Source organism: Vicugna pacos, chromosome 3 (genome assembly GCF_048564905.1).
Source record: "Vicugna pacos chromosome 3, VicPac4, whole genome shotgun sequence".
Taxonomy (NCBI): Eukaryota; Metazoa; Chordata; class Mammalia; order Artiodactyla; family Camelidae; genus Vicugna; species Vicugna pacos.
The window spans coordinates 1026820-1049891 of record NC_132989.1 but is presented as its reverse complement, the minus strand read 5'-3'; the positions used below and the strand labels follow the sequence as shown (position 1 = coordinate 1049891).

The 23072-nt window shown below is 36.2% G+C and overlaps 1 protein-coding gene and 1 pseudogene across 1 annotated transcript; one reads left to right on the top strand and one right to left on the bottom strand.

Moving 5' to 3' along the window:
• The first annotated feature begins 1728 nt into the window (after positions 1-1728).
• Positions 1729-13682, top strand: LOC140690291 (olfactory receptor 2L5-like; annotated as a pseudogene).
• Positions 13683-21481: 7799 nt separating this feature from the next.
• Positions 21482-22420, bottom strand: LOC140689238 (olfactory receptor 2L13-like). The gene has a single exon (XM_072949487.1). It carries the CDS (start codon positions 22418-22420, stop codon positions 21482-21484), a length of 939 nt encoding a protein of 312 aa, XP_072805588.1.
• Positions 22421-23072: the final 652 nt, after the last annotated feature.

Below are 23072 nucleotides of genomic sequence, written 5' to 3'. Positions count from 1 at the left end.
TAGCTGATGTCACTGTAGACTGCCTGTGCCAACGTTGCCCGATCAAGATTTCCTACTTAAACTAAAAATAAAACTTTTCCTTCTCTCTTTCATTTTTTAAAATTGAGAATTGGCCTAGAACTACAACTTCATTACTCCAACCTCCCAGGCCGTTGCCAGTGGGGTAAATTTTCAAACTACTGGATTTTTTTTATTAAAAACCCTAATATGCCCATTAGTGGTGCAATCTTACCAAAAGTGGCATTAGTCCCAACAGGATTAACATATATGTCAATTTATAAAAGTTATAAACACATCCATTTTGCAATTCATTTTATGAGGATATTTTTCTCATCTGAGTTCTTGGTATTTTCAAGATTTTTTGTGAAAATATTTACCACATGTATTTTGGTATTTGGGACACAGAATGGTGTCTCTTTTTCAAAATAAGTAAATGTGATCTTTCATTAAAACTGTGTGGAATATATCTCCATTTCTCCTACAGTGTTGGTGGGAATGTAGTTTGGTAAAACTGTTACAGAAAACAGTATGGAGATTCCTCAGAAAACTAAAAATTGACTTACCATATGGTCCAATATTCACACTCTGGGGCGTATATCCAGAGGGAACTTTAATTCATAAAGATACATGCACCCCAACGTTCACAGAAGCACTCTTTACAAAAGCCAAAACATGGAAACAACCTAAATGTTCATTGACAGATGACTGGATAAAGAAGCTGTGGTATATTTATACAATGGAATACTATTCAGTCTTAAAAAATAATAAAATAATGCCATTTACAGCAACATGGATGGACCTGGAGATTATCATTCTACATGAAGTAAGCCAGAAAGAGAAAGAAAAATATGATACGATATCACTTATATGTGGAATCTAAATAAAGAAAAAGGAAGACACTAATGAACTTATCTGCAAAACAGAAATAGACTCACAGACACAGAAAACGCATTTATGGTTACTGGTTGGGAAAGGGAGTGGGGTGGGATAAATTGGGAGTTCAAGATTTGCAAGTATTAACTACTATATATAAAATAGATAAATGACCAGTTTCTTCTGTATAGCACAGGGAACTCTACTCAATATCTTGTAATAACCTATAATGAAAAGGACATGAAAACTAATACATACTAAATGTATGTATACGTATGACTTAACTATTATGCTGTACACCAGAAACTGACACAACATTGTAAATTGACTATGTTTCAATTAAAAAAAACCTGCATGATATTATGAATAATTCAACTGGACTGAACAGAGAAAAAATTTTAAAGTTATAGAAATACACAATTCAGGATATGACTTAAATTCCATATTCGTCATTCTAAGTGAAGTAAGCCAGAAAGAGAAAGAAAAAATACAATAGGTATATATATGACTAAAACATGCTGTACACCAGAAACTGACACATTGTAAACTGGCTATACTTCAATAATTAAAAAAAAATCCATATTCTTCTTTCTTCTCTTAGGATAAAGGAAATGCACTGCTCCATGCTGTGCTTGGCTTTGTGATGTCTTCATGGGAGGTATGTGGCACTCAGTACTCACCACTTTACGCCATACTCGTGGGAGAAAATGGTTATTTTAGAATCAAATTATTCCATAGGTTTGCTGGGGCAGGGAATGGGCTGTGTGGGATTCGCTTAGTACTCTGACTAAGCACATCGCATTTTGTTCATTCATGGTTATTAGATCAGACAGATGGTGGAATAAAGGATTACACATGCATCCCTGCACAGAAACACGGATACAAATAACTATCCACGCAAAAACACACCTTCAGGAGAGCTCTGGATTCCAGGTGAGAGGTTACAGCCCTCAGGTGGAGCACAGAAATGAGTAAAGACACATTGAAGTGGGTAGGAAGGACAGTTTAACTCTACTCGAGTCACTCCTTCCCCAGTGCCATGAAGCACAGGACACAGAGAGATTTGCTCCTCCTGAGTGCTCTCCCGTGGGGAAAAGAAAGGCAAGTGAGCATCCGATTTTAATATAAACCCAAACATCAAGCCCACTTGCCCACGGACCCTGTAAGTGCACCTGCTCATGTTACCTCCCTGCTGGGCTTCCCCAAATTTCTGGCTGGGCTGATTAGTTCAAGGCTGTCCCTATCCAATCTAATCTATAAGAACAGAAATTGTGACTTCTTCTTTTATTTTTTTAAACTTTTTTTTATTGAGTTATAATTATTTTACAATGTGGTGTCAAATTCCAGTTTAGAGCACAATTTTTCAGTTATACATGAACATACATACATTCATTGTCATATTTTATTTTCGCTGTGACTTCTTCTTGAAATACAAAAGCATCAACTCAGGAATAAAAGTTTCTCAAGTTTGGAACGTGACACTGACAAATGACAAAATAATGCACAGGCAACTGGCCCCAAGAAATGGAGATCTAAAAACTTCCTGACAAAGAATTCAGAATATTTATCTTAAAGAAACTTAGCTATAAGAAAACACAGAAAACTAAGCAATATCAGATAATCAATATTTTAACAAAATGAGAAGTTCAAGAAAAAAATCTGATATCTTAAAAAGAACCAAATCAAAATTCTAAAATTGAAGGACACAGTGACTGAACTGGAAAAAAAAAATCAAGAAAGGCTGAACAGCAAACACGATCAAGCCAAAGAAAGAATGAGTGAGCTCCAAAACAGATCCTTTGAATTTTTCCAGATTGAGAATTAAAAAAAAAAGGATACAAAAGTGTGAAAAGATCTCACAGAATTTATGGGATTTCCTAAACAAACAATATATGCATTATGAAAATTCCCGAAAGAGAAGATAAAGGAGAAAATATCTTATTTAAAATAATAATGACACCAACATCCCAAATCTGAGGAGGGAAATAAACAACCAGATCCTTGAAGACCAAAGAACTCAAAATAAATTAAATTAACATAAAATAGTCTTTACTGAGATGATTGTAATAAAAATTCAAATATTTAAAAAATTTAAACAGCTCCAATATTTTACTTCACAAGTAAAAGTGGAATTAATTAGAAGCATGAAAAATATAAGAATATTTAATGTATTATCTACAATAAAATTATTTTGTTGTATATTTACTAAGATTGCAATAAAGTTAGTAATATAATTTCCTTTAGTTTAATAAGTGAAAATTGTCTCACACTTTAATATGTGTTTCCATCTGAGCTGAAACCATTGAAAATACATAATACCTAAAATGAAGGTAACTCTCATATATTTGATATTTTAAGAATCTGGCTTACATGTTTTTATTAAACTAACCATATTCCATTTAGTGTATTCAATTTTGGGCTGATATAACCAAAACTAGGAAATTAATTAATATATGCAGACATATTAGTGTGTACTTATTGAGCAACAATATCTAAAATACATGATTCAAAATGTTTAATAACAGTGGAAGAATCTGAATAATTTGTTTCTTTCCCTACTGAATTGACCCTTAACACACCTTCACCAGCTTTGGCATCTGGCCACTCTGGGCTGTTAGTGACTTAACCTACATTCGCAAAATCTCAGTGGGCATTCCTAAGTGAATACAAAAGAAGAAAGAAAGAAAGAAAGAAAGGAAGGAAGGAAGGAAGGAAGGAAGGAAGGAAGGAAGGAAGGAAGGAAGGAAGGAAGGAAGGAAGGAAGGAAGAAAGATAGAAAGGAAGAAAGAAAAATAGAAAGGAAGAAAGAAAGAAAGAAAAGGCAGTAGCGTAAGCCTCGAGGTAAATAATTCTTAGAATCATTTTGCTCCCGAGTTTCCATGGAGGTGTTGAAAATGTCAGCTCTAGAGATAAGATGTTAACATGTACATTCATTTGGAAAATTTTCAAAGACGTTTACTCGGAAGGTGACTTTGTTTATATGATGTCCATTGCTCCTCCGTCAGCTAATCAACCCAGTGAGTATGTGAACGTGCAGATATAAAAAAAGGTACTAATCTTAACTGTCTTTTAATTCTTAATTACCACAGAAGAGACCGAACTCTCCAGCAAGGGCTTAAGATAAATTTATTCGGAATTAAGTAGCTTTGTTTATATTAAACAAAGCATACATCCGGTCATCTCTATTAGACAAGGAACTCCAAAAAGAAAACTTTATTTGACTGAAGTTGGCTTAAACAAGATATATAAATAATTATACTAAAATACGTATCCTTAAAGATAAAAAAATTGATGAACTTCTCAAACACATATTTATGGGCTTTAAGACATGAAGGTCTTTTAAATTTAAAACATGTTGTACAATTCTGAGAACTGACATGATTGTAAATGATTGATTATGAAATGATAGTTAAACATAGAAATATTGGTAATGAAAACAACAGCTTAAATGGCCTACGAGCTACTGTTCTGGGCTTGTGTTCAGTGGGTCTACCCTCAACGATACCATATTCTGAAGTATCATTGAATATAATTATGATATTCTTTGATAAAGTACATAATAAAAGTTTATATTCATTAGAAAAGGTACTTCGATTATAAGAAGAAATTTATTTGCCCCAATTTAACCAAGAAATTTATAGAAAAAAAGGAAGTTGAAGGATAAACAGTGTTTTTTTAAAGAAGAGGATGATTCATTCTATCTACAAACTACAAAGTATCCTCCAGAAATGGGAAAGATTGCAGCAAAGTAGAAAATATTTTGAAACAGCATAGTTACCTGTTCGTTAGGAATAGAGATCCTTGTACGCAAGTAACACTGTGTAATCCCGTACATACTGATTCTATTGCAGTCACATTTTTGGCAGGTTGGTTACTACTGTGTGAAATCATGAATAATTTAAGGTAATCAGTTTAGGAAACATGATCTATGCTACATAAGACTTGGTTAAGAAAAAGAAGACTTGAAATAAAATTTGAGGTCCAGGAGTGGCTGTGCTTTTCACTATACTGTTCAGGAGAAATTGAGGAGGGTGAATGGGACAAAAGAAGGTGGTTTTGGAGCTGATTCAAAAATGTGTTTTCTGAACGGGAACGGAGATGAGGGTCTTGGAAGATGCTCTGCATGTGCTCAAGTGACATTTGAAGAGCAAACCTCACACATAAGGGTACCAGTCCTAAACAAGGACTGTGGAAAACCTCATGTCTTACGTCATGTTTATTATAATGTTTCTAATGAAGGAAGAATGGCTACACAGTGCTCCTGGTAATCTCAATGCTGCCTTCTACTTGTTCTTTTGCCCTCCATGAATCCACTCTGTCTAATAAAAACCTAGAAATTGCTTGTTTGAATTTTATATAAAAATGCTAAATAAAATGTATCTCAAAAATGGCTACTATTAACTTTCTATGGATGTGTGTGTGTCTCTATATACACATGTAATTTGAAGGGTAACTTCTAGAAATATTTGAGGTAACAAACCATATGCTTAGTTATATTTAACCATTTAAAAAATTTTTAATCACAAACCTTGTGAAATTGAAGTGTGTTATGCTACTAATACTTGCATTTTATTTAGTTTTTTCTTCCTGTATACATCAATAAATTTCCAGTGAAGGAACATAATACTTGAATAAGCAACCCTGCAGAGGTTTTTGTGAGAATCAAATGGGCAAAGCACAAACAGATAATTGGAAACTATAAAATCATGCAATTATAGTGGATGACAAGGGAGGTGAATGTAAAATATGGTGATGAGAATGATACTGATAAAGATTAAAATTTACAGCTACTTTTAAATGATACATTATATCCAGGCATGCACTTTTTTTTAATGTTTTGTCTAATTGATAGTTTTAATATCTCACATATCTTTAGGTTTGTTTTATAGAAAAGATATAGGTTTAGTTAGTTAAATTTCTTATTCCAAGCTTACATTACCTGTGAGTAAGTGAGTTAAAATTATAATTAGTTTCTAAACGTAAACACTCTCTGGTGTACTTCTGTAATGAGCAGGATAAATATGTTCTCATTGCAAAACAAAATTTGAAGGACATATGCTCATAATCAGTCTCTGTCTTTAAAAATATCTGTCTATCGAATTACCTATTTATTAGTGTTGATTCCTCATTGTAAAACCTCATGGAATTAAATTAATTAGAAGCATGCAAACACATAGACATAACAAATATTCACTGCGTATTCTAGATCTCTTTATGCTGCTAAAATGTGGTTCTCAAACAGCATATCTTCAGAAATTAAAAATACACATTACTTGATTATTACATACTATCAGTAAAATACCTAAGTCAGGAAACTAATATAAGCCATATGTAATCTTTTGTCTCTTCCTTAGAAGAAATTGTGGAAAGCAAGGAATGTGGAATGTCGTGTAGGCTTCTATGTAAGGATACTGTAGACAAATATGTTTGTCTAGACACAAGAGGACACACTTCTGGGTAATGTCATTCTGACTGTATGAAAGCTGTTTTACCATGCTGTCAATGCTAAGTAACTGATGGTACTGCAAAATAATCTTACTGTAGACTTATAGATGAATGTATGATCGGCCAATTTTTAGGAACTACAATTGACTTCACGTAGCTAACGTACTCAAAGATCTCCCAGTATAACTGACCAGGTAACCTGGTTTACTGTTTTCCCAGCCTTACACGTTGAGCGAGGAAAGTTCATTTGGGGAAGGTACAACATCTTAGGATATTTTAGGGACCTAAGATGGTAGGAAGTGATGTAATGTTCTGCAAACCTGTTGGTGAGTGTCTTGTGTTTTAGAGGATTCCACAAGTCCAATCTGAGATTTTTCTATAACACTTCCAGCAAGGCCAATTCAAGGACGCTTCTCTGGTGAAATCTGCAGCCTTACTGTACCTCTGTAAATTATCACATCAGCTTTGATTTATGATCAAGAATGATCTTTGAGAGTAATTTTGATGAAAACTGAGGAAGGTGTAGGATATAAAAATCTGTGCTTTAGTGGAAAGCATTATCTAGAATTTAGAGAATACGCTTTATGTCTTCAAGCTCCATCACTAGGTCACTACATGGTTTTGAATAACTTTACATCTCTGCAATTCAGTTTTTTTTATCTTTTCAATAATGAAACTATATATTTAAAAACTATATGTTCTATAATATAAATGGATCACTGATGCTTTTTCAGTATTTCATTTTCAACTATAAATATAAAAATAGGAGAAATATCTGCAATGAAACTGATGCATATTGACTTCAAGAGATGGTCATATGTAATTCATTTTGAAATCTGGGCCACATGTGAATGGTTTTATTCATCATATAGAATATATAGATATATCTACAGTCTGAATGGACAACAGATCATATGGACGATCCTTTGCAAGTGGATTCTCCAAGGTAGGGACCATTATGTAATGAGAGTCAGACATGTATTGGATTTCATTCAAAGGCTTTTAGAGACCATTTTTGGAACATAATGTCTGTGGTTGTTGTTGGGTAAAGTAAAAATACAATAAAGTCATTATATTTGAGAAAGCAGAAGAACATGTCAAAATGAGTAAATACTGAAATAACTCTTTGTGTTCTAAGAAACTTCTCACATGCATTCTTGACCTTCTACCAACTAGATAGGTTTTCTATTTTAATGACTTCAATTTATTTTTTTTTCTTTCTTACTTTTCATTTCTTTTTTGAGTTGGTGAATAAAAAGTGATCCACCCTTATTTCAGATTCATTACTTCGAAATATTTAATATTTGAGGGATAAGATAGGATAGGTGAAGAATGTATTTTGAGGGATGGATGGATGGATAGATAGATGACAGATAGATAGATAGATAGATATATAGACAGACAGACAGATGGATAGATGGGTAGATGGGTAGATGGGTGGGTAGGTAAGTAGATAGACAGACAGACTAGATAGATAGATAGATAGGTAGATACATAGAGCAATCTGGAATCCAGCTATTCAACTATATATTTTAAGGTAAAATCACTTCAAATCTCTGAATCTTAATTTTATCACCTAAGAAACGTCTCGTAGTAAAACAAGTTTACACCTTCACTTTCTCTTCCATGTAGGACATGGATCAGATTCAGGGATGTGTTTCCTCCCCCCAAAAAAATTGTTACTGGAATTTTTTTTTTCTGCTAGCTTTTTCCTCTTATGTATGTCATTAATGCTGATGCATAGATTGACATGTTTTTAAAGATATGTAAAATAGCAAAGCAACTGAAATGTTTTGTAAATGGAAAGAGGTGATTGTTCTTGCAGTGGATTAAAACAAAATTAAAGAGTAAAGGAAGCTCTTTGTTTTTATTTTTACCCAAGAAAAATATGTCCTCTTCACATTAGACGTTGAAGTATTCAAGGCTGTTATTTTCAACAATTAAGATTATTTCCCTGTCAGATGCAGGAGTCTTTTAGGTAACATCACAACCAAATACCAGAACAGCGTAACATGAATAACCCAAAAAATGCTCCGTTGGCAGTCATGATACAGAGAATCAAATATCAGATATAATGTGCCTTTCATTATTTCAGAGTGGGAAAATTAACTACCTGATGGAAACTTTTTCACAGCCTTATGTAATATACATGAGATGAGATGATGATAATTCCATTGGTAATTTCAAATATTATATTTTACCTATCAACAATTAAATTACCAACATAAATTGTATAATATGGGAAAGTCTGATATATGTCAGGTTGAATCCAAATGACATTTGTAACAAAAAATGGTCCCTGAATTTTTCATGGCAAGCTGGTTTATAGGCCACATATTATTACAAGATCATTTCTCCTGCACGTGTTCACAATGCTGTCATACGTTTTGTAGAATACATTTGGAGTTGAAAATACAGGATAATTTCAGTTACATTTAAATTATAGTTTTGACTTTATTGTGGTAAATATGCATGCTATAAAGGGTATCATGTTATCCATTTTTAAGTGTGCAGGTCAATGACATTAAGCACATGGGTAGCGTTGTGCGGTCATTACCAACATCACCCCAGAATACTTCTATGTTACCCAACGGAAACTGTGTACACAGTGAACAGTAACTCTCCATGCCTGCCGCCTCCCCGTCCTTAGCCACCGCCATTCCACTTGCATCTCTATTTCATCTCTGTGAATTTGCTAGGAACATAGATGTAAAAATACCTGGTCTATCCTCTGCCTTCAATTATTTGGACATATACGCAGAACTGTAATTGCTGGATCATATGGTGATTCCCTGTTTTTTGTTTCACTTTGTTCATTTTTTTTAGATATTGCCATAGCATTTTCCACAATGGTTTGATCATTTTGAATTCCCACCAGCATTCCATTTGCTCATTTCTATTTCTTCACATCCTTTTCAACACTTGTTCTTTTCTTTCTTCTGTTTTTTTTTTAAAGAAGCCATCACCAAAGGGTGAGATGTTCTGTCTCATTGTGGTTTTAATTTGAATTTTCCTAATAATCTGTGATGTGGCGCATCCTTTCCTATCTTTACTGGCCATTTGTATAACTGCTTTGGATAAATATGTATTCAAGTGCTCCCTCCATCTGTAAACTAGTTTTTTTGTTGCTGCTGAGCTGTGTAGTTCTTTGTATATCCCCTACCTCAGTCCATCATCTGATGCATATTTTACAAATATTTTTCCATTCTGTGGCTTGCTTATTCATTCTCCTGATAAAGTTCTTTGATGCACAGAAGTTTTTAATGTTTTAAAGGTCAAATTTATTTCTATGTTTGTTGTTGTTGCACATGCTTTTAGTGTTATATCCAAGAAAGCACAGCTAAATCCAATGTCATGGAAACATTTCCCCTATGGTTTTACCTCACAGTTTATACTTCCAGCTCTATATTTAGGTCTTGGATCCAGTTTAGTTAATTCTTGTGTATGGTGTAAGGAAATGGTCCAATTTCATTCAATGGACCAAGATATGCAGTTTTGCCAGCAACATTTGTTGAAGAGACATCCCCATTGAATGGCTTTGAGATGCTTATTAAAAATCATTTACCTAATATGTGCAGGTTTTGTTTTCTGGTTGTCAGTTTTATTTTGTTGGTTTATTTCTGTCTTTTGCAGGTGCTACACTATTTTTATTACCATAGCTTTGTAGTAGGTTTTGAATCAGAAACAGTAAGTTCTCCTATTCTTTTTTAAGATTCTTTTTGCTATCCTAAGTACCTTGAGATTTCATAAGAATTTTAGGATGTATTTTTGTATTTCTACCATAAAACCTTACTGGGATTATGATAGACATTTCATTGCATCTGTTGTTTACTTATGGCAGTACTGACTCTTAATAATATTTAGCCTTCTAACCCAAGAGCAAAGAATGTTTTCCTATTTATTTGTCTTTTCAGTTTCTTTCAGTCATGTTTGGCAATTTTCAGTGAACAAGTTTTTGCCTTCTTTGTTAAGTTTATTCCTAAAACTGTATTCTCTCTCATAATACTATAAATACAATTGTTTTCTCAAATTCTCTTAGTATTGCATATTATTAGTTTATAGAATTACAACTGATTTCATATCCTGCAACTTTGCCTTCTTTATTAGCTCTAACGGATTTTTGGTGGAGTCCACATTTTGCTACATATAAGATCATGTCATTTGTGAACTAAGGTATTTTTACTTCCAGGATTATATGTAAATTAGAAGTGACAAAAGTGGACATCTTTGTCTTTTCTTCCTTTTAAAAGAACAGTTTTCAGTCTCTCACCATAATGTTAATTGTTAGTTTGATTTTTAATTGTGACTTCAGCTTTATGTCACTTTAATAAAGTAAAGTAAGCAAGTAAAGCAAGAATTGATCTCAACAGCCCACAACACAAAACAATGGTGTCAGAACCCAATCCTCCTCATCCACAAGGCAAATATTTTGTATTATTTTAACACTTTTCTCCTCTATTTATCCTTGTATTTTTCTCCCATCTGTTTAACTTCTCATGTTTAATTACCAAGTATCAATACCATCTGTCGCCTCCTACTCTGGTCACTGTGAATGGAAACATTCCCTTTCCACATACCACCACCTCCATGTCTTTTTCTCTCTCTGTATCTTTTCAACATAGTTACATTCCACTTTGTGTCTTGGGGTAGCTAGGTTGAGCGCATTCTTCCACCTTCTAGCATACATTACGGAAACACAAAAATATAACTTATTGTGAAACCTGATGAATTTCAGTATTTATATAAATATTTATTTTCATTATTGGTATTTTCTTAGTTAAAACTATTTTAAGATGATATATTTATAGGCAACATTGAGAATTTTCAGAAAATGTTTTCAAGAAAATGTAGAATTTTCAACAAAATACTCTTCAATATTTCTCAATTATTTTTCTGCGTTCTGTTCATGTGGTTTGAATCTGATGGTTCATTATATCAATTCTGAAAAATATTTTTCTTTGATTTTACCAACTCTTTTCTTATTTGTAATATGCATTTCTAAGAATGACAACAAGCATTCATTGGTTGCATTGTATTAATTCTCTAATTATCTTTGAAAATAGCAAGCCTTTAACGTTATTTTTGCTGATTTTTCTTTTAATTCCTGTAGATTTTTTTTATTTGGTCTTTAAATTTACAATCTTTTACATCAATCGTTATTTTTTAATTTGCAAGAGACTTTGTTAACTTACACTTCCTTTTCTATATCCAATGATATTTATATTGCAAAATGATAGTGTCTCATACTTCCTTGAACATAGAAATCCTATTTTAAAAAAAATGCATCATTTTCTATATTTTTCCAGCCATTTACCTCATTGCATGTTTGTTTATGAATATATGCATGTGTGTGCACGTGTGCATTTTTCTTGTTCATGTTTCAGAGTCTGTTAATATTTGGTTCTAAAAAAGCATTCAAAATTAAAGCACTACATAATTTGTAGAGCTTGATCACTTTAAATGTCTCTAGGGAATTCTGTCTACCACCTGCTTGAAGAAGACTCCTAGGATGCCATTTTTTTTTCCATTTAAATGACCAACCATTCCTCTATCCAAATTATTTCTCTCAAAGAGTTCTAAACTATTTCTTCTCTTATTGTGCCTTAGGTTCATCTGAACTCTTTTAATTCATAACATATCTATTTTTGAAAAATCATGATAGTTGGGTTTGAACACGGAGATGTTATAAATACATGAGCTTAAATTTATATCTAATTGAGAACAGGAAAGAACTTCATACACACACAAAAAATAAATGGTAAAAATTAGACAAAGTTCCATGAAACAATGATTACCGTATAAGTATTGGAGAGACAGAGACATAAAACGGATGCTGTTTGGGAAAGCTTACACAGATTCATCAAATCTACAAGGGGGGAGGTGAATATATATTCAGGCAAAGGCTCTACTGTAACTACATCATTAAGATATTCATTGAAAAGTCTGAAGAGAGTGACTTTTATTAAATAATACTTGACAATAAGAATGCATTTTAGACTTCACAAAAGAAAAACCAAAGTAATGCCTGACTTAAAAGAAGCTTGGTTTAACACTTCTGAGTGAAGAAGACTACAAAGAAAGTAGCTTCTCAGCATAGCTGATAGGTTGCTACAGTTTTAGAGGTAAAATTGGGATGTGATATGGAAGAGAAATCATACATTGATGGCAGCAAACATTTATCGACAATAGAATTCTATACTATTTAATTTACACTGATTTCCATTGAATAAATTCTGAATATGACATCTGAGTTTGGTGTCACTTGAATTTGCACCAGGCAGTAAAACATACTTACCCCAACAATGCTATAATAAAATGGTTTTGTAATGTTAAATGTTTCTTGGAAAACATCTTGGTCAAAAAAATTTGCATCTTCATATTTTAATCTTCAGCTCAAAAATAAGGCTACGTTTTTCTAAAACTGATAAGTTCATAATTTAAGAGCTAAAAATTTGAATATTATACTGTCTGAGTAAATAATAAAAATAGCTTATTGTTTAAAACTTAACTTACTCTTTTATCTATCTTTAGGAAAATTTATATGAATGCCCCGTGGAAAATTATAATCAAACATCAACTGATTTCGTCTCATTGGGATTGCTCCCCTCTTCAAGAATTGGCCTGTTTCTTTTTATTCTCATTGTTCTCATTTTCCTAATGGCTCTATTTGGCAACCTCTCCATGATCCTTCTCATCTGTCTGGACACCCATCTTCATAAACCCATGTACTTTTTACTTAGTCAGTTATCTCTAATTGATCTGACCTACATCTCCACCATTATCCCCAGAATGGCCTCCAACTTCCTGTTTGGAAACAAGTGTATCTCCTTCATTGGGTGTGGGATTCGAGCTTCTTCTTCTTGACTTTAGCAGGAGCAGAAGGATTGCTTTTGACCTCCATGGCTTAGGATCGTTAGGTGGCCATTTGCTTCCCTCTGCGCTATCCCATCAGGATCAGCAGAAGAGTGTGTGTGTTGATGATGACAGGATCTTGGATAATGGGCTCTATCAACTCCTGTGCCCACACCACGTATGCCCTCCACATCCCTTACTGCAGGTCCAGGGCCATCAATCACTTCTTCTGTGATGTCCCAGCCACGCTGACTCTGGCCTGCATGGACACATGGGTCTATGAGTACACCATGTTTGTGAGTACCACCCTATTCCTTGTGCTGCCTTTTGTCATTATTGCATGTTCCTACGGCCGCGTTCTCCTTGCTGTCTACCGCATGCGCTCAGCAGAAGGGAGGAAGAAGGCCTATTCAACCTGCAGCACCCACCTCACTGTGGTGACTTTCTACTATGCGCCCTTTGTTTACACTTATCTGTGCCCTGATCTCTCTACTGTGTCTGTGTGCACATGAAAAGGCCAGGCTAATTGGTACCTTTGCCAATATCTACAATTCCTGCTGCTGGACCAAAACTGCACGCTAATGCTGCCACCAGTGCAGCTCTTCTGCTTACATGCAGACTCAGAAATAAAATTATTAAGAATTTCAAGTTGGCAAACACAGAGGATTAAAGCAAGCAAGGGGACTATCTGAGCATGAGACCCTCTGTAATCACACATGTTTCTCGCCCTGAAGAAGGGAGAATGAATAAATATAAAGGGAATGCCATCATGCAAAACCAGGAAAATGATGGGAGTGTCTGCTGCTTTTGTCAGTTGTTACCACTGGCAGGAATCTACGGAGGAGCAGGCATGCCCACCCCAGACGCCTCATCCATTCCAGAAAGTGAAAAATACAGGGAATCAGGAGACATGGTCCATCCTTGGCCTTGACGCTGTGTGTTTTATTCGATTATTAAACTGCTTTTAACAAGAAATTGCAAGCCAAGTTTTTAATTTAATTATAACCTCCTTAAAAAGCAAAGATTGTGGGTTTTATCAGATTAATTTCCTGTGTTTTATCAGGCCTTTAATTACTTAAGAAAATTGAGTCTTCTCTATGAAAAGGGCTAAGTTTTTTGTGTTTGTTTTTTTAGAAAATATTTAACATTCTGTGTTTGCCTACCAGACCTTTGTCATGATGATTGAATGGATAGCTAAGTATTTTTTCACAGTGACCTATGGTTCTATTTGACTAAGTGTATGAAACCCTTTTAATAATTCTTGATAAACTTTCCAAAATGGAATAGTAAATATTTTTGTCCTCAAATTCACTTTACGACTTTCCATAAGGCTCCTGTAAAATTTCAAAAGATATTTTCTTTCATCTTATTCAAATAAAGATGTTAAAATAATGGGGCATATTTGATATGTAAAATTACATGAGAATAACTGTCAAATAAGAAGTAATATTAAGCCTTCTTTATGCTGTATTTGTATAGATACATATGTGTTCCAGAAATTATATGAAATTTTTAGTAGTTTTATATATCCTGATATATTGTTATCAGTCATAATTCTGACTATCATCTTAAAATGTTGCATATCACAGTAACAACTACATTTTTTATCGAAGAACTTTCATCAGATCTCTAACAATGGGCATTTTAAGCCTTTGTCATTGACAGAGTTATTGTTTTTGTCACATTCTTTTGCAAAAGGGTTCCTGAAAAACTGTTCTATTTTCAAGGAAATTCATTGAAACGAATAATGGAGAAAGTGGAGTCAAGCAGAACAAGTATTCATTACATGTGACTAAATGGACCAAGGAGGATAATTACATTTTTACGTTGTTTTGTCTGAAACATTGCTGATTTCTTAAAGTCTCTCTTTCCAAATTGAAGAAAAACTTTCTCTTAAGCTGTCTGTGACTTTTGACAATTTGGGAAAAGTATACTTTCATGAACAAAGATGCGCCATCTACTCTTGTTCCAAACTGATCCTTCTGGAATCTGGAAACTCTTGAGTATTGTGTTCATGCAAATACAATTAATTATTTGCAAAAGTTTAATCTGAATCTGTTCCCCTTGTAAGAGGACACAACTGGAAACACTGGATATATTATCAAGGCTTTGACTGGAATGCCATATTTGAGAGCGGTATGTATAAACTCAGATATGACCAAACAGCTTTGAGAAACTACGATTGACTTTATGTTGCCAATAAAGCCACTTGGAAAAGTCAGACTTGTAGCTTGGCTGCAGGGTTCCAGCAAAGCTATCTTATATGTTTAATCACAATCTTGGTGCACTTAATATAAAAAATCAGGCCAACTTTAATGCAAACAAATTGGTTTTACCATGGCTGTTTTGGTAATAAATGGGAATAAATATAAAGTGAAAAACTGCATATTTTTAAACATTACATTCTAGTTCTGTTAGTTATCTTGAGGTTTTCTTATATTCCTGTATATAAAACTGGACTGGATTCTGAATTCTTCTTTTTTCCCCAAATATCTGGCTACAACTCTCCAAACCAATGTTTCCAATTTCCCCCAACCCCCACCATTCTGATTTGGAATCACTCGGAAAAAATGACTGCCCTTGAATCTCCTTGGTTGGGACTGTAGGCGATCTTCCTCATTACCCAGGTGACAGACATACTTACAAAACTGAAGATTGGATCTATATCTATCACATCAAAAGGGCTTCTTTAGACTCTAGGAACTGCGCACCAGCGGGAGACCTCAAACCAAATTGACATGGAAGAGAAGTAGTTGGCATCAATGTAGGTTTCTTCTACCCAGATGCTCGATCAAGACTTCCTACACTAACTAAACATAAAAACCTTTCTTCTTTTCTTTCTTCTCTTCACTTGGCATTGGCCTGGAATGATAACAGCATTACCCAAATCTCCCAGGCCATTGTTAAGCGTGGGGCTAACTTTTCAGACTGCTGGATTTTTTTTTTTTTATTGAAAGCTCTGATCTGTCTATTAGCAATGCCACCTTAGCAAAGGTGGAATGTGCCCCCAATGGAATTTACCTTTGTCTGTAGTGGTTATCATCCTCCTTGAGCCTATGAATGTCTAGATGGTTGGCTCATAACTAGGCAAGGCCTCTTAAATTATCTAACTGAACTTTTGACTATTCACAAACAGACACCTCATAGGTCAATTCCCTTGAATTTGTGTCATCACGTTAGAAAAGACCTCCAGGAGAAGTTCGTGACTGAGGATTTATTTTCTTTGGCAGATCCCTACTTTCCTGGTTTAGGCTGAATATGAATGTGGCTGTTCTGTGTAGTGCCTCCTTAACTCTTGAAAGCATTGCAGAATCTGCTTCTAAGAGAATAGCTTCTCTAGATAAAACCTAAGATGTTCTGGCTAATATTTCGAACAGAATAGCCCTTCATGATTTTTTAATTGAGTGAAGAAGTGTTCATTCGTTACCCAACTCCATTTGTTGCACCTGGATTACCACTTCTGGGGATGTTAAAACTCAGCTCTGTAAGATTACTGAGCAAGCCACTTGACTTAAGAAAGTGACTCCTTCAGTGTGTTCTTTCTTTGCTTATTTGATTTTGAATTGTTTGGGTCTTGAAGACCATGGGTCCAAAGTGCAGTCCAGACAATGGGAATTATTCTGTTTATAATAGTCAGACTAGTATCTTTGATATGCTGCATTCTCCCAAAACCATTAAATATATGTTCACAGCTGCTGACAACCAAGCAAATGTTCTCCCTAAGAGTGGAATATCTAAAAAGGAATGAAGTAAATAACTAACAAGTTGTGAGCCTGAAGATGTGGCCTGTGGATATGAAAGAGGTTTAGAAACAAAAACAACAAAAATCATACAGAGAATAAATAAAAGCTGTAAAAACTACATAGCATTAGATGGGACTGTCTTAATACCTTAAATTTTGATTACATCCTTCAGTCTAAGAGTCTGATCAAAATGGAGAAATTGTTAAAAAAAAAAAAAAAAGACAAGCCCAAAATGGAGTCACTTGTGCCAAGCCAACGCCACCAAACTGAGACAACATTTAACCTAATTACAGTTTAAGCCTCTACAAGGAATGTAATCTTAACGAGACAGCCTGGAATATATCTGGTCAATACTAGTGAAATCTGTCTGATAACCCTTCACCTTCCCCCAAAGGAAGGTCACCTAACCTGAAACAAACACTCTGCTGAGAGAACTTTCTGGCCCAGCCTTCTTTTGCCTCTAAAAGTCTTCCATTTTGTGCAGCTTCTCAGAGTGCCTTTCTGCTGTATAGATAGGATTCTGCCCAATACATGAAACTCTGAATAAAGCCAACTAGACTTTCAAATTTACTTGGCTGAAGTGTGGTTGTTAATGCTGTCTAAACTGGTATTTGCTACCTGAATCTATGAACAAGAATTCAAAACTGGTAACAACAGATAAAAATGTATCCTCGTTGGAAAAAAAAGAAAAACAACTAGATATATTTAAAGAGATTTAGTGGTCTCCATACAATCTTCAGAAATGCACAAGAATCAGGGGTAATGTCTGCATACCATGAGCAATATTCAATGTGAGCTTAAAAGTAAGTTTTGTGAGTATGTTAGAGCAGGCAGGTAGCTAGATATGAGCAAGAAAGGGGGACACAGACCAAATGGCAGGAATTGAGCAGAAAGGAGGGGCACAGGCCAAATGCAGGAAACCACACATCATATGAGCACCAGGGATCCCTCGGCAGAGAAAGAAAAGCAGGAATCTTTGGGCTGATAAGGGGTCACACTTTTTGGGGTGATGAGTAGCCTGGAGATGAATAAAGAAAGCTGAGAAAAGGCAGGAATTTCCAGTGTCCAAATGTAACCTTTTGCTCATCATGCCCTCACTTCAATAAAATTAGCCTTGCAGATCAGAAGTACCCATCATGCACTGATGCCAACACACTTCTCATCCAGACTAATTAAGGACAAAAATCCTTCCTCCTTCTGGGAAGGTGGAGTTGGGATGATAATCAGGGAATATGACCCTAAACCCTTCCCTCCCCAATAAATATTCCACCCATTCATTTTTACACTCTGTGTAACTAACTTGCCAAAGAAACTCAGGGCAGCCGCTCACCTGAGCCTGCCCGCTCTCCCCTTGAGAGTGTATTATCCATCCCTTAATAAATCCTCACTTTACTTTTCTAAACCACTGTGTCTTGTCTCTGAATTCTTTCTGGGATGGGACAAAAACCTGGAACACCAGTTGCATCTACCAGCAACAAGTACACCTACAGGAAAAATAGCAGGCTGTAAGGACGTATTGAAAGGACACAGGCTTGAGAATTTAGTCTGGAAAGAAACTGAGCAGGTGGCTGGTGGCTCAAAACTGATCAGAGGAAAACATATTGGAATGTAATCATAAGTAAAACAGTATCCTTTACCACCACTAAGGCTTATGTTGGTAAAGTCAAGCATTATTTGAGAAGAAGGACGCATCAACTGATGAAAATCATTGAGACAGAGACACTACCGTCCAGTTTAGATAGGCCATGGATTGTAACACATAAGGAAAAATTTCCCCGAGGGTATAGTAAGGTACCACGAACAATATTCAATTAGGAGATTTGCTCTAGAGACCAGGATCCACTGCCAGAGCAAGAAGTGACCTCTGCCCGTGAAGGAAAGGACTATAAATTAACCAGAGGTTGTGGGTTTTTGTCAGGAGGCAATGACTTACTACTTAGTGGAATTTTTGGGTGTCTTTCTTCATAAATGAATATAATTTCACGGGTAGAGAGAAGTTTACATATGTATAATTGGTAGCAAGCATGGCTCAGTATCAACTATTGTGGCAGATCACTATGATTCATCAAAAATTCAGAATCTTATTTAAAGAAATGAGAAGCCTTACTGGAAGACATTTAATTAGTCACCATGACAGAGTTCAACCCTTGCTTCCAGTATGGATATATAACACTTTCCCTCTTCACCAGAGATTTCCATGATGCTGTATTAAAATTCAGTTATTTGCTTTAACCCAGAGGAAAAAACCCAAGCAACATACGACTGTACTAAGTAACTTACAATTTCACAGAAGATTTGTCTTTATAATAAGTAGTGGCTGATTTACTTTTAAAATATATTATGCATTTCACAATTTTCAGCTGTCTGGTAAAGTCAGAAGTGCCACTCAGAATCCTGCAAAGATAATTCCCTGGTGTTAAAACTTAATTCATGAAGATTGCAACTGGAGATTAGATGTCAAATATTGGTTAAATAACTTTTTTGAAATTAAGTTGAAGAAAGAGCATGTCATTTTCAGGAGAAAGCATTAAACTCTAGAGAAGAGAAGGCACTTACTGTCACACTGAGGACATTGACTATGTGCTGCTCATTGAAAATGCAAGTTGTAATTTTAACTCTGCTAATGTTAGAGCAGGCTTATAATTAGATATGAGCAGAGAAAGGGGGACGTGGGCCAAATGACAGGAATTAGACAAAAAAAGATGGGCATGGGCCAAATGGCAGGATGTATGATTATACATCTTGTGAACAGCAGGGGTCCTTAGGGCAGAGAGAAGAGCAGGAACCCCTGGACTGATAAGAAATCACACACTTTGGGGTGACAAGTGGCCTGGAGGCAGGCAAAGAATGGCGAGGAAAGGCAGGGATCTTCAGCATCCGAATGAGCCACAAACTAATGCTTAATGTCGTAATCAGGGCAGCAAAACATATCTTTTATCCTTTGTTTTGTTTTGAGTTCAAGAAGAAAATCTGGCTCCAGCAGAGCACATGAATGAGATGTGTCACAGCTGAGGAATCTGGCTCACAGCCCATTGCTCAGTTGAAAGGTAAAGGAGACCCTAGGTCATGAACACTTAGCTTTGCGTAGAGAAATTACCTGGTTATATCCTCCCTCAGATGTGCCACGTAGCATGTTCACAATTTCCTGGAACATGTAACTGTGCCCAAAGACAACAGAGGGCCACGGACAAGTGGCTTCTGTGCTCCAAGAGTTAATATTTGCAGTCTTTTATAAGAGAGGGTGACCTTTTACTGCTTGTGCTGGTGTGACATTGGGCACAAGGGGGTTGCAGGGTGTGTGATCGAGTTGTGCACGTTTCTGATTGGTTGATGTTGAGGTGACAGGGAAGGGAGGGTGCTGTGATGGGGGAGGAGACATTCGACTCTGGCAGGGGGTGTCACCAGTCCAGATGGTCAGGCCTCCGGGCATCGTACAGCGTTCACTGTCCAGTGTAGTTAGTTCCGCTGAGGGAGGTGTGCGCTGGGAAAGGAATGTTCTGTATTATCTTTGAAGGGCAGCAGCTGGACACTTGCGGGGCCCCGGAGCAGGAATCTGCTGGATGTCTGTGGACCCCACTAACGACACATAGTCCAGTGTCTGTCACAGACGCGTGGGGCTCCTTGGCACGCAAATACCGGGGGCGCTTGTCAGCAGCGTGTTACTTGTGGACCAACTACCACAGTTACGTTTCACATGTTGTAGCTGAAACCTGAAGGCTCTGTTTCATTTTGTACGTTTTATACTCTAGCCACCCCAGTCGTTTTGTTTCCCTGCCTTTCAGTAAATAACTGTGTCAAGTACAAAAACCTTCTTTAAGGTCATTGAAATATGTGATTTTCCTAGTTTGAATACAGAATAATTTTTGATTATCCTCATCATCCTACACAGGTCACGTAATCTCTGTATCTTTGTTGAAATCAGACAAATTCTGAGTCAAGTAAGCCTGCTCAGAATATTTTTAGAAAAGGTAAACAAACAGGTAAACTCAGGAGCACGTCAGCCTGCTTGTTTTGCTGGCTTGTTACTTCTCAGCCCACTATCCATATTTCATACACCACAATATCTTTACATACCTCATTTAAAACATTTCAGAGCATTTCACTGAATGCTCTAAGGCTGTGTTGTCCAACAGAGTAATGGGCTAACGGACACTTAAAATGTGTAGAGTCAAAATTGCGGTGGGTTCTAAGTATAAACACACAGACTTACAGTGAAAACAAAACAAAACATTGCTTTAATGATCTCGCATCTATTACGTGGAGAAATGGTAATGTCAATATGAATGTATTATTACCTTAATAGTACCATATGCACAAACATATATGTAATATTATATGTTGCATAATATAATGTATCATTAATATCAGTGTTGTTAATAGCAATATTGTTTATAACATTGGGATTAAACAGATACATTATTCAGATTAATTTCATTTTTTAAATGTGGCTACTAGAAAATTTTAAATTACATTCGTGGCTCACATTATATTTCTACCAGGCAGTACTCCTCTAGGGTCTTCTAACCAACATGGAAAGAGGAAATGAAGCAGAGTGAGGGCCGCCATAATTACTGCTTCATGGACGAGAATATCCCAAACACTCTTGCCATGGCGCCCAGGACTTCCTTATTCCTCAGACTGCAGATAATGGTGTTGAGCATGGGCGTGAGGATGGTGTAGAACACTGCCAGAATTTTATCTTCTGCTGGTGAGCGGAAGTTCCTGGGCTGAAGATAGGTGTAGACAAAAGGTTCATAGTAGAAGGTCACTACGGTTAAATGTGTTGAACAGGTGGTGAAGGCCTTTTTTCTTCCATCTCTGGATCGCATATGGTAGACGGCAAAAAGAACGCGGCCGTAGGAAGCGGTGATGCCAAGGAAAGGGAAGAGGAGAAAGAGGCTGGTGCTCACAAAATCCATGTACTCATAGACCCAGGTGCCCATACATGCCAGAGGCAACATGGCTGGGACGTCACAGAAGAAGTGATTAATAGCCCTGGAGCTGCAGTAAGGGATATGGAGGGCATAGACTGTGTGTGCCAGGGAGTTGATGGACCCCAAGATCCAAGATCCCACGATCATCTTCACGCACATCCTTTTACTCATGCGGATGCAGTAGTGGAGGGGGTGGCAGATGGCCACGTAACGATCATAGGCCATGGAAGCCAGGAGCAAGCCTTCAGAACACGCCATGGTCAGAAAGGAGGAGGACTGCACCCCACATCCCAGGAAGGAGATTCCTTTCTGGCCGGAGAGGAAGTTGAACACCATCTTGGGGGCGGTAGTGGAGAGATACATCAGGTCCATGAGAGACAGCTGGCTGAGGAGGAAGCACATAGGTGTGTGGAGCCAGGCATCCAAGCGTATGAGGTAAATCATGGCCGAGTTACCCACCGAGGCGAGAAAGAATATGAGCACGATCAGAAACAAGAGAAGCAGGCCAGTTTGATTTGGCGGAAACAACCCCAACAAAATGAAATCATCTGAAGTTTGATTCCATTTCTCCATGGACACTTACGGCTTCAACTTCCTTGAAAGGCAAATGAAGACGAAAACAAAGCACAGAACGTGAAATGAAACAAAACGGGAGCATAAAAGGGAGCTTTGGCTTCATTCATGTTTGGTGAGAATGAATTCCTTCCTTCAGTACTACGGCTTTTGTTGACGCAGTTTCAATATCTGAATCGAATGCTCCACTTCCAGTTTTCTCTGATAAATAGCTGATCAAGTGATCTTTAAGTTTAAAGTCTAGTGTCATAGCCAGCAGAGGTAAACAAGATAACTAAAGCATTCATCTCGGTTTAACCCCTGGCCAGGCTCACTACTCAAAATTCACAAACAAGTCACAGGAATGTCTGCATTGCCCAGTGTCTGTCAATTGCACACAACATATTCACAGCAGTGATTGGCTCACGTGACTCACGTAAGACTTTCTATATGCTTAAATTCTAATTCTCCTGTTACTTCGCCCTGTTTTAGATATTTAATTTTTGAGCCTGTTCGGCTGCTTCAGATTTCTAGCTATTTAAATATTCCAAGTTTCCTATTTGGTAAATGCCTTGCTCACTGCACGCTGCCTTGTTCAACAGAAACTGTAATTCTTAGTCTTTTGCTTAATTCCACATTTTGTACTAGGTCAAAGCATACTGAGATCAGAAAG